Below are 12,089 nucleotides of genomic sequence, written 5' to 3'. Positions count from 1 at the left end.
GGGTGGGTAGCACCCTATCGCAGGCAACCATCTCCTGTTCCTCCACATCACCCAAGCCACGCTGAGATAAGATGAAGCTGGGCTTCGTTATATCACTGTGTACTTTCTTTGCTATTCTCCACCTGGTCTGCATGCAAAGCTTCCTCTTTAATTGTGAGCAGAGCATTAGACTAGACACAGAAGTAGTGGGATGGTTACGCTCATAGCCGCTCTCCATCTTCATGGGATTCCTCAAGTTTTGTAGCACCTCACAGAGGTCAGACATCCAAACCCACTTGTCGGTTACATGCAGAAGCAGACAGCATGTTGTAGCTGGTATTTGACTACTGCCCTCTGCTGCTCACAAAGTCTTGACAACATATGTGGAGTTCCAATTCTGTCATGTCACAAACTAGTCAGTGAACTGGCACTTGCAAACATTACTGCAGCACTGCCAGACCAATGGCAGCTGTAGCAGATTTGCGGAAATGCACACACACAGTATAGCTTCACCAGTAACTCAGGTTACTGGGTAGGTTTTCCCGAAATCTGAATGTGTGCGAGCTTACAGTGTTTTAGAGCCGCCACCAGGTTAAGGCCATTATCACACACAACCATGCCTGGTTGTACGTTCAGCAGCTAGAGGCCACAGATCTGTCTGGTCTGTTACTCCTTTCCACAAATCTGTGGTGATGTGCTGCTTGTTACCTAAACAAATTAGGTTCACCAGAGTCTGTTTCCGCTTCATTGAGGCAGTGCTTCCAGCTTACAACTGATATGGACAATTTGCTCTGAGATGACAATTCGGAAAGAGGATGAGGAGGGGGTGCAGGAACTGGTGGAAGAAACCATGATGGAACTAGGGCCCACAATCCTTGGCATCTGAAACATGTGCCATCCCAGGGTCTGACTCAGGTCATGGCCTCCACTAGGTTCACCCAGTGTGCCGTCAGGCAAATGTTGCATCCCTGGCTACAAGCACTTGTCCACATGTGGGCCGTTAAGTGGACCTTCCCAGTAACTACATTGTTCAGAGCACAGGCGATGTTATGGGACACATGCCATGCTGGTGTAAGGCAGGGACGGCACGCGATGAAAAATAGAGGCTGCTGGGGACAAAGTACAAAGGGACGGCCGCCGCCATGATGTTGTAGATAGAACCAGTGTCCACAAGCCTAAAGGTACCTTCACACGAAGCGACGCTGCAGCGATAGCGACAACGATGCCGATCGCTGCAGCGTCGCTGTTTGATCGCTGGGGAGCTGTCACACAGACCGCTCTCCAGCGACCAACGATGCCGAGGTCCCCGGGTAACCAGGGTAAACATCGGGTTGCTAAGCGCAGGGCCGCGCTTAGTAACCCGATGTTTACCCTGGTTACCAGCGTAAAAGTAAAAAAAACAAATAGTACATACTCACCTGCGCGTCCCCCAGCGTCTGCTTCCTGACACTGACTGAGCTCCGGCCCTAACAGCACAGCGGTGACGTCACCGCTGTGCTTTCACTTTCACTTTAGGGCCGGCGCTCAGTAAGTGTCAGGAAGCAGACGCTGGGGGACGCGCAGGTGAGTATGTACTGTTTGTTTTTTTTACTTTTACGCTGGTAACCAGGGTAAACATCGGGTTACTAAGCGCGGCCCTGCGCTTGGTAACCCGATGTTTACCCTGGTTACCAGTGTAAAACATCGCTGGTATCGTTGCTTTTGCTTTCAAACACAACGATACACGGCGATCGGACGACCAAATAAAGTTCTGGACTTTATTCAGCGACCAGCGACATCACAGCAGGATCCTGATCGCTGCTGCGTGTCAAACTAAACGATATCGCTAGCGAGGATAACCTGCACCAAGTATGGACCATGCCAGTGGAAAGAATAGCAGAGAAATATTTATGATATATATGTATTTTATTCAATGGTAAGAGTAGAGGTACAATATAAAAACAATATTAAAAAATTACAATGTTATGTATATATATATGTATACTTTTTTTATATATACATTTTTTCACGGGCACATATCAAAAGAAAGACGTTTTATATATGCATATTTTATGTGTAATACAATATATCATTGCATAGGGCTGGTTTATATATATATATATATATATATATACTGGATATCCCTATAATAATAATAATAAATAAAGTAGGGATCACATGCAACATACAAATTTGAGAAAATTGAATAAGAAGTGAAATATATAAAAAAATTAATTAAAAATATATATGCAACCATGCACGTATAGCATGTAAAGAGAAAAAGTGCAAATAGTGCCAACTAGTGCAAATATAATGTGCAAAGACAAAAGATTTTCAGGATATATCCTGAAGAAGGATATATTGAATCCGAAACGCGCGTCGGGAGAAGCGCAGGTCCAGGATTCAGCCCCCGCAGGTATAAATTAACATATAATTGCTGACACCACTGTTTTATAATTTGCTATCTCCAACATCGTATTAGGCACTTTTGTTGGTATATTTTTGTGCTATTCACATTTTCTGCACTGTCACTTTATGCAGTGATTTGTATCAATTTATAATCCTGAGTGGTTTGATTTGGCACTTATGCACTTTTAATTATGTTATTGAGTTGAACTTAGCAATGCCACTTTAAAATTTGACTTGGCATTGGGGCACTTTTATATTTTTATATATTTTTTGTATTATTGTTGTTCTCTTTGAGTTGGACTTGGCAGAGATACTTTTAATTACATGGTGCCAGCATAATCTAAGACATCCTGTTATTACAGTGGGGCTGTAGTTAGGAGTGATATTTCACTCTTTCATCCTGATCTTCCTGGTGCAGCGCATTTTTTGTTTTTAATCATCAAGGTTTATATACGGTTTTATATTTGTGGATTTATGTAATTTTAATATACTTTGTAACCACCGTCACACACAATATTAATAAAAGTTTATTTCTATACGTCCACGTCTTGATATCTCATTTGGCTCTTTTTGACCCCTACTGAATTGCTTTGGTTTTAGTTTGGTTACTGCTGTGGTTTCCACAGTGAATTGTTACACAGTGCACGGGGGTGACGCATATGAAATTTCTCTCTTCACATATATAGATATATGAATAGGAATGTGAGTTATTTTTGAAATTTATCCTATGTTACTGTGTGACTTATATTCATGGTGTTGGTCTGGAATACAAAAGGCTAGTCGGCTGTTTGTAGTTACAGGAAGTTGGAAAGGGCAATCTTCAGTACCCGGTAGGCAGTCTTAGTCATTATCCAATTGACTGCAGAGGGCAGCTTTTTCTTGGTGAGGTCTGTCAGGGGTTTTGCCAGGCTACTATATATTTTTAAATCAAATATACATATTTTGTGCATATTTTTTTCTAGGATTCACAAAGAAATGTTGAATTCATTGAACTAGAGGTAAATGTCATTAATACTCCTACTTGACTTAAATCATGAATCAGGATACAGGATTGCCAGTAAGTCTGACAGACTCCATAGCATGGTCGTTGTTGTTTCATTGGTTTCATATGTACAGGAATGAACACTGGCTCACAATATTTCATTGTAAACAGGCTGCCAATCATCTGAACAAGCAGATTCAATAAGGCTACTTTCACACTAGCGTTAACTGCATTCCGACACAATGCGTCGTTTTGCCGAAAAACGCATCCTGCAAAAGTGTTTGCAGGATGCGTTTTTTCACCATTGATTAACATTAAGCGACGCATTGTGACGGATTGCCACACGTCGCACCCGTCGTGCGACGGATGCGTCGTGCAGTGGCGGACCGTCGGGAGCAAAAAACGTTGCTTGCAACGTTTTTTGCTCCGTCGTAAACGTCTTTTCCGACCGCGCATGCGCGGCCGGAACTCCGCCCCCACCTCCCCGCACCTCACAATGGGGCAGCGGATGCGCTGGAAAAATGATAATTACTTACGGGTAATTTGATTTTCCAGATCCATGACCGCACCGGTACATGAGAGTCCCGCCCCCAAGAACAGGAAACCTGCATAGGAGATAAAAGATGGGGGCGGCACCCCTCTCCTCAGTTTGTTTTACAGAGAATGTAAGGTAACCGCTACGTTAGTTTTAGGCATATACACATTATTTTAAACTCTAAAGATTATTTATCTATTGTTATGTTATGTTAAGTGGTTATTACCCCATTTTTTATTTTTTTTATTTTTATTTTTTTTTAAGATTTTTTTTTTTTTTTTTGTGAATCACACAACCATCACCAAGATAGGGCGGGAACTAGAGCGGTGCCGTCATGGATCTGGAAAATCAAATTACCCGTAATTATCATTTTTTCCCTTCCCCATGACAGCACCGGTACATGAGAGGAAGAAATAGAAAGAACCTCTAGGGTGGGACAACGGCAGATAGTACTTTTCTACCAAAGGCAAGATCTGATAGCCCCAGATTTAATCTATAATGGCGGAAGAACGTAGAGGGTGAAGACCATACTGCTGCATTACAGATTTGCTCTATCGACGCATTTGCCCTCTCTGCCCAAGATGTGGAAATAGCCCTAGTAGAGTGGGCCGTAACACCAGGTGGAGGGACCTGCCCCACAGAGGAATAGGAAAGGGATATAGCCATACGGAGCTACCGTGCAATGGTTGATTTTGTGGCCTTTTTTCCCGTTTGCCCCCTGAAAGGAGACAAAAAGGGCTGAAGACTGTCGCCATGGTTTTGTCACTTCTATATATTGAAGTAGGCAACGTCTCACGTCGAAGCAATGGAAGGTTTCTTCTCCCTGGGATTTTGGATTGGCACAAAATGAGGGCAAGACCATCTCCTGGTCCCTGTGGAATTTCGAGTTGACCTTTGGTAAGAAGGCCGGATCAGATTTTATAATTACCCTATCCTCCAGAAATGTAGTATAAGGAGGGTCTATAGATATAGCCTGAAGCTCACTAATGCGTCTGGCTGAGGTAAGGGCAATTAGGAGAACCGTTTTTAAAGTTAGCGCTTTTTCCGATATGGAGGAAAGAGGCTCAAAGGGAGAGGAGGTCAAGGCATTTAACACTAAATTTAAATCCCAGGGAGCGACCTTTGGACGAGGTTTTAATGGTCTGGCTGTAAAGGAGGCCCGAATGAACCTACACACCCAGGGGTGATCAGCCAATTTTTGATCAAACAAGGCGCTAAGCGCCGAGACTTGCACTTTTAGAGTGCTGGTAGATAATCCCCTCTCCAGCCCCTTTTGGAGAAACTCTAGGATCTCTGATATAGGGACTTTCTGAACGGTATCTGTAATCCCTCGGCCTGAGAATTCTAAAAATTTTCCCCATACCTTTTGGTATTTATCAGTTGTGACTTTCTTTCTACTGGACAGTAGAGTAGTAACTAATGGATCCGAGAACCCCTTTGCTAGCAGAAGTCCCCTCTCAAGTTCCAAGCAGTGAGGTGTAGGCTGTGAACCTGAGGATGTGTCACCGGACCCTGGTGCAGAAGGTTTGGAACCTCTGGAAGTATCCATGGGTCCGAGACGGACATACGTCTGAGCCAAGTGAACCAAGCTCTCTTTGGCCAGAAGGGTGCAATTAAGATTATGCGTGATTTCTCTTCTCGGATCTTCTTCAGGACTGTAGGGATTAATGGGATTGGGGGAAACGCATAGGCTAGTTGGAATTTCCATTGGTGCAGTAACGCATCTACCCCTTCCGGGTTCTCTTTCGGGTTTAGAGAGTAGAATCTTTCTACTTTTCGATTCTGTCTTGTGGAAAAAAGATCCACTTGAGGAAGCCCCCAGATGGCACAGATTTCTCCAAATATCCTTTGATTTAGCGACCACTTGCCCTGGTGCAGGACGTGACGACTCAGAAAATCTGCAACAAAGTTGTCCGACCCCTTTAAGTGTGTACTTGTAAGAGACAACAGGTGGTTTTCGGCCCAAAGAAATAGTCTTCTTGCTTCTTCCATTAGGGGACTTGATCTGGTTCCTCCCTGTCGATTTATATACGACACCGTTGTGCTGTTGTCGGACAACACTACCAGATGTTTTCCTTTGAGATCCTCTTCCGTTTGAAGAATTGCTTGCCTTACCGCTGTTAATTCCTTCAGGTTTGAGGAGGCTAATTGCATCTGTGGATCCCATAGACCCTGTAGGATCCGATCTGATAGGTGTGCTCCCCAACCTAACGGGCTCGCATCCGTGGTCAGTACCACCGGATTCTGGATTGACCACGGGACCCCTTTTTTTAGATTTCCGGAATCTAGCCACCAGCTTAGAGAGTCCCGAACATGTTGTGACAATACGATTTTTCGATTTAGGTTGTAGGGTGTTTGTTTGTTCTGACAGGATCTGCCACTGTAGGTCCCTTGAATGAAGTTGCGCCCATCGGACTGCTGGGATTGTTGCAGTTAGCATACCTAGGAGGGACATGGCTTCCCTCACCGAGACATATTGGGCCCCCTGTATTTGTCTTACTCGTTGTCTTATGGCCTCGACTTTTCTGTCTGGAAGGATACAGACTTGTCTGATCGAATTTAATTGAATCCCCAGGAACTCCTGTATCTGGACCGGAATCAATCTTGATTTTTTTAAGTTTATTATCCACCCTAGTTTGGTTAGCAGCTCTCGTACTGTCGTAACTGATTTTATGCAATCTTCTTGATTGTCTGCTATCAGGAGGAAATCGTCTAAATAGGGCACTAGTAGAATGTTTTCTCTCCTTACGAAAGATGCTACTTCCGAAATTATTTTTGTAAAGATACGAGGAGCCACAGACACCCTGAAGGGGAGACATTGGTATTGTAGATGGGTGTAGACCTGCCCCAGCTGCACAACTAACCTCAGGAATTGTTGATGCTCTCTGCTGATTGGCACATGATAATAGGCATCGGTAAGGTCTATCACTGCCATGTAACATCCTGGATACAGCAGTTTTACCGCTGTTCTCAGTCTCCATTTTGAATTTTTCCACTCTGATGAATTTGTTTAATTCTTTTAGGTTGAAAATGGTTCTTAAAGACCCATCCGGTTTTGGAGTGAGGAAAAGGGTGCTGTAAAATCCCCTCCCTATTTCCTGTGGAGGTACTCTTACCAGGACTTTTTTGTCTAAAAGAAGACGAACTTCTTTTTCGAGAACTAACTGGTTCTTTTTGGCCACACGAGTAACTTTTATTCGGTGAGGAGGCAGGGAGATGAAATTTAACCGTAGGCCGTCTGATAACAAGTTGATTATCCATTGAGACGGCTGTAAGGTTACCCACTGATGGACAAAAAACCGTAACCTTCCTCCCACCTGGAATATGGCGTCATTGTTTGGGATCTGGTTTTGGAGGTTTATTGAAAAGAAACCCTCTTTCTCTTTTCTCACCCCAGGGTTTCCCCCGTGTGGTTCTATCCGTTGGGCGGCCCCGGCCTCTACTCGATCCTCGAAAGGACCGACGATTGTCATACCAATGTCGTTTAAAGAAGGGAGGCGGAGGGAAGTGTTTTTTCTTGTCCGCCGCTTTTTCTAAAATTTCATCTAAAGCCCTGCCGAATAAATATTGCCCCTCACAGGGTACAGCACAGAGCTTCACTTTTGATTGAAAATCAGCATTCCAGTTTTTTAACCATAACGCCCTTCTTCCTGAATTAGAGAGGGCACTAGCCCGGGCAGCAAACCGAACAGAATCAATGGCAGCGTCCGCCAGGAATCCTGCTGCATTTTGAAGTTGAGGGATGACTTCTAGAAGTCTGTCTCTTGGACACTTGTTTTTTATTTGGTCGCTTAGTTCCTCTAGCCATTTAACCATGGCACGGGCAGTGCAAGTAGCCGCTACTCCAGGCTTGAACACCCAAGTTGAGGCTTCCCAGGCTGATTTTAGAAAGGCATCCGCCTTTTTATCTAGGGGGTCTTTTAGGGCCCCCATATCCTCGAAGGGAAGTGCTATACCCCTGGAGGTACTTGCGATCGCTGCGTCCAACTTAGGCGCCTTTTCCCATTTCTCGCAAATTTCCTCACTAAAGGGATATTTACGTTTTAAGGCCTGGGGAACTGAAATCCTTTTACTCGGTTTTTTCCATTCTTTTTTGATAAGATTTAATATGTTATCGTGAAATGGGAAAACTTTCCGTTTTTTATCTTCTAAATTACTAAACATAGAGTCCTGAATCGTTTGTTTCTCTTTTGGCGTCTCAACCCCCAGGGTGGACCTGACCAGTTTTAGCAACTTCCCCATGTCTTCTGATAACATATATGGCCGGCCACACTCTTCATCTGAAGAGTCAAGGTCCGAACCCTCCTCGGGCGGAAGCTCCCCCAGTTCACCCTCGGATTCTACATCAGATATTTGGGCAGGCGCAGAGGGCGGGTTTACGGAGCTCTGCAATCCATGATGTTTTAACTGCTCCTTTACAGTGCTGTGCACTTCGTTTCTCACAATATCCTTTATACTCTGAAGCAATGATGATGACTCTTCAGATACAGTTTTTTCTATGCATGAGCGGCACATACGCTTCTCATATGCTTTGGGAAGGCTTCTATCACAGAGCGCACACACTTTATGCTATGTATATATATATATATATACACATACATAAAACACAGTGTTACTGACATGTTTTTTGCCTTACAAAGGCACTCACCCACCGGACCATTAGTACCACGACAGGCTGTGGGTTTTCTGCTGGGATCGCCGATTCCATCGGATCTGCCATCTTGCAGGAGACCGTTACCGGTGCCTGCTTGCCGCCTTGTAGATTAAATATGGCCGGGCAGGAAGCGGTGTGTGCGCCCCTGAACGTCCTCCCCCCCCCGGGGAGTGTCAGCACACCGTTCCTTCAGCTTTCAGCGCCACTTCTGGTTCCAAACCGGAAGTACCTCCATTCACTCGGCGCCAGCGTCGTGATGGGCACGCTTTCACTTTCTCCCCCAGCCCAGCCTCCGGCCAGGAGCGGACACTGGGGAGTCCGCAGTGGGGAAGGACGCATCTGCAGCCAGGTATGAAGGCGACGTGCGCACGCCGCCACCGCTGCTCCCACCGCGGACCTCGGTCAGAGACCGGCTTAGCAAGGGAGACCTCTCCCCATGCAGCACCGCAGGTTCCCCGCAAGAACAGGAAACCAAACTGAGGAGAGAGGTGCCGCCCCATCTTTTATCTCCTATGCAGGTTTCCTGTTCTTGGGGGCGGGACCATCTCATGTACCGGTGCTGTCATGGGGAAGGGAAAAAATGCATCCGCTGCCCCCGTTGTACGGCGGAGACAATGCTAGCGTCGGGAACGTCGGCCCGACGCACAGCGACGGGCCGAGCCCGACGCTAGTGTGAAAGTAGCCTAAGGTGAAATGATCTTGTGTAAACAGGACTCACTGACAACAATGGCAGACAGACCGCAGTGAGCAATCTGTAAACGGGCTATTTAACATCCTATAGGTAAATATTTACTGATCAGCGATAGTTTAGTGCCACCAGTTGGTCTGTGTATACAGAAACCTCGGGGGGGCCCCCCACAGAAATTAGACTAAAGTCAGCTTAACCAGCTAATAATTGACGAGTTCTGGCAATTGTCTAATGTGTATAGGTGAGCCGACCAACTGATGGGCGGAAAAGATGTCGATTGGGGAGGGGGGGTTAACAGACATGCGCAGAGATAAGCCGCTGGCTGACGTGCCAGTCAGCAGCTTTATCAGAGAACGGAGGAGCACTCTGACAAATGGGCGCTCCTGTGTATGGGAGACTTTGCCAAAACAGCTGTTGGCTGATGCATAGTTTAGCTGACAGCCATCTAATGTGTATGGCCAGACAGTCATATGCTTTTTTGCAATCTATAGTAGGCCGCATTTGAGGCTGGCATTTTGCACGCCAGTCTTAATGAAGGTAGTGCTGGAGTATGATCCACACATCTCTTGGTGAATTAGGCCAGATCTTGGCTCAGCTGGGCTGGATGTTTTATGCTAAAATACTGGTAAAAACAACTTTATGTATAAGGCCGATAACCTTGGCTATAATGGCAAAAATTTCCACTTATAAACGTAGAAGAATTCACCTACCGTTTTTATCAACTTGCTTTTTTGAGCCACCTTTCATCTTTCTGCTGCCCGATATCGGCAAACCTAAAAAACACAAGTTTACCAAATTAGGTAATTGATGCCAAATTATTTTAATCTGAAAACTTTAAACTAAGGCTGCATTTACATATCCATGTTTCACAGTACAAAGAATTTATAGACTGGCTGCGGGTGACCAGACCTGAACTTGACAGCTTTAAACATGCCTTGGAGGCTGTTCGGGTTAGGAGACCTGTGGCTAGTACATAAATCAGTGTCTGTACACCGACTAATACATGGATGTGTGAATGCGGCCTTAAGTCGAGAGAATACTTAATGCTATAGCGCTCCACACATCTCGATACTGCAAATGAGATTACGAGCAGCACTCAATGAAAGAAGGATCCAACTGCACATTTACTGTAGTTTCTGAACTCTCCCACATCAGAATTCATGAAACTCCGCAAAACTCTTAAAAACTACACTAAATATTCATGTGGAAGAGATCTACATCTGGGTGAGATCGCTCTGCTTCACACAGCTCTGACCGCACACGTGAAGCAGAACGATCTCACCCAGATGACAAGACCTGTGTGAGTGCAGGAAACAATCACTGCATACGATTCCGTGCTTCTCAGCAATCCACATCCTGAGGAAGAGACCCGTGTGAGCACCCAGAAGCGCGGCAGTGGGCGGGGCATCACAGAGGAAGAAGGCTTTCATCAGCAGCCCTACCGAACGCTAGTGTGAAACTAGCCTTACTGTCCGTGTAGGATGCAAGGAAAGCGTATGCCTCCTCCGCTGAATACCTGGTTTGGGACATTTTTTCACGTGCGTGTGTACGTGTGTTGCGTTTACGTGTGTTAACATTTAAAAGAGAAAAAAAAAATCTAATCCTATCAAAATATTTATTTTACTCGTCACATGCACACAAAAAAAAAAAAAAAACAGCCAGAGGTTGATCAGTGATGTGCTGCTGATCAGCCCTCAACGGCTGTAAGACAGATGCACGAAAGGGGTTCTTTTTTCCACGCTGACACAAAACCCAACTCAATTCAGTAAAAAAGTATTGTAGGCTACTTCAGTATATATTTTACTGTTCCTAAATTACCTTTTTTTAAAAAAAAAAACAAAAAAAACCACCAGAGGTTAATCACTGATGTGTGTCAGTTTTGAGCACTTAACAGCTGTAGCATGCACGGATCTGATTCTTTTTTTCTAAGAAAAAAAATAGTTAAGGCGGGGAAAAAAAAAAGTTGTGAAAAACAGCGAGCACACGTGCAGATCAGTGATTTGAGTCGCTGATCAATGCTCAGCGGCTGCAGGATGTACAAAAAAGGAAAAAAAAAAAACTGCCATAAAAAATGTGCTTATCTGTTACAGAATGTTGAAGGGGATGATGTGGAGAGGAGGATTGCGGTGAATTAGGAAAGATCAGGGAGAGATCAGGAACTCCCTCTTCAAATGAAAACTGCAGTGATGCACAGGCTTATAAAAAAAAAAAAAAAAAAAAAGTCTGTGGCATCAAAAGGTCAAGCACATTGAGACAGATCAGCACAGTGACTGCTTTGCAACATCTCCAAGCCGGAATGATGAAGCGCAGATAGGTCACTGTGGGGTCAGATCGAGTCTGCGCACCCCGATTGGCGAGATGGCGAGATCAACATCATAGTCGATCGCACCAATCAGAGCTGGACCTGCTGACTCCGTGGTTGCTAGACTCCAGCCTTTGGTCGGTGCTCATACAGCACCGATTGTTGGCTGGACAAGTATTTCAGGCAATCTGATTGCCTGAAACCCTGAAAACGCAGTAATTGGCTGCTAAGAACTGAACAGCCAATCACATCGATCGTAGTTCCGGAGTTGCAGCGACACCCCATGGAACGACTCCACCATGTGCCCTGCTTCAAGATAGCGCAGGGACATCATCACCGCAACAGCAGTCCCGGTGCCGCATTTTAGCCATGATGTACCCAGTAAGTCTAAGTTTGGCAAGTACCCGCCGACAGACGTACTGGGTATGTCTAAGGTTGGGAAAGTGTTAATTTTAAAGTGGATTTTAATCAATACATCTTGGAATAATAGCTACCACAACTTATTGTTTTTAAATAAAAATGTTCCTGTACCGAGATCTCTTATAAAATGTACTGTGTAAT

General features: G+C 44.9%; 1 protein-coding gene across 2 annotated transcripts in view; it reads right to left on the bottom strand.

The window, feature by feature from the left end:
- Positions 1 to 12,089, bottom strand: part of LOC143763352 (RNA exonuclease 1 homolog) — a 210,104-nt gene that overhangs the window by 64,792 nt on the left and 133,223 nt on the right. For both annotated transcript variants that reach the window (XM_077249273.1, XM_077249272.1), the window contains exon 8: positions 9,937 to 9,999. In XM_077249273.1, the coding sequence (XP_077105388.1) occupies positions 9,937 to 9,999 (63 nt within the window). The remainder of the gene's footprint in view (positions 1 to 9,936; positions 10,000 to 12,089) is intronic.

Source organism: Ranitomeya variabilis, chromosome 1, assembly GCF_051348905.1.
Source record: "Ranitomeya variabilis isolate aRanVar5 chromosome 1, aRanVar5.hap1, whole genome shotgun sequence".
In the NCBI taxonomy this organism is placed as follows: domain Eukaryota; kingdom Metazoa; phylum Chordata; class Amphibia; order Anura; family Dendrobatidae; genus Ranitomeya; species Ranitomeya variabilis.
The sequence above is the reverse complement of the archived record's forward strand: the minus strand, read 5'-3'. Positions and strand labels throughout refer to the sequence as shown.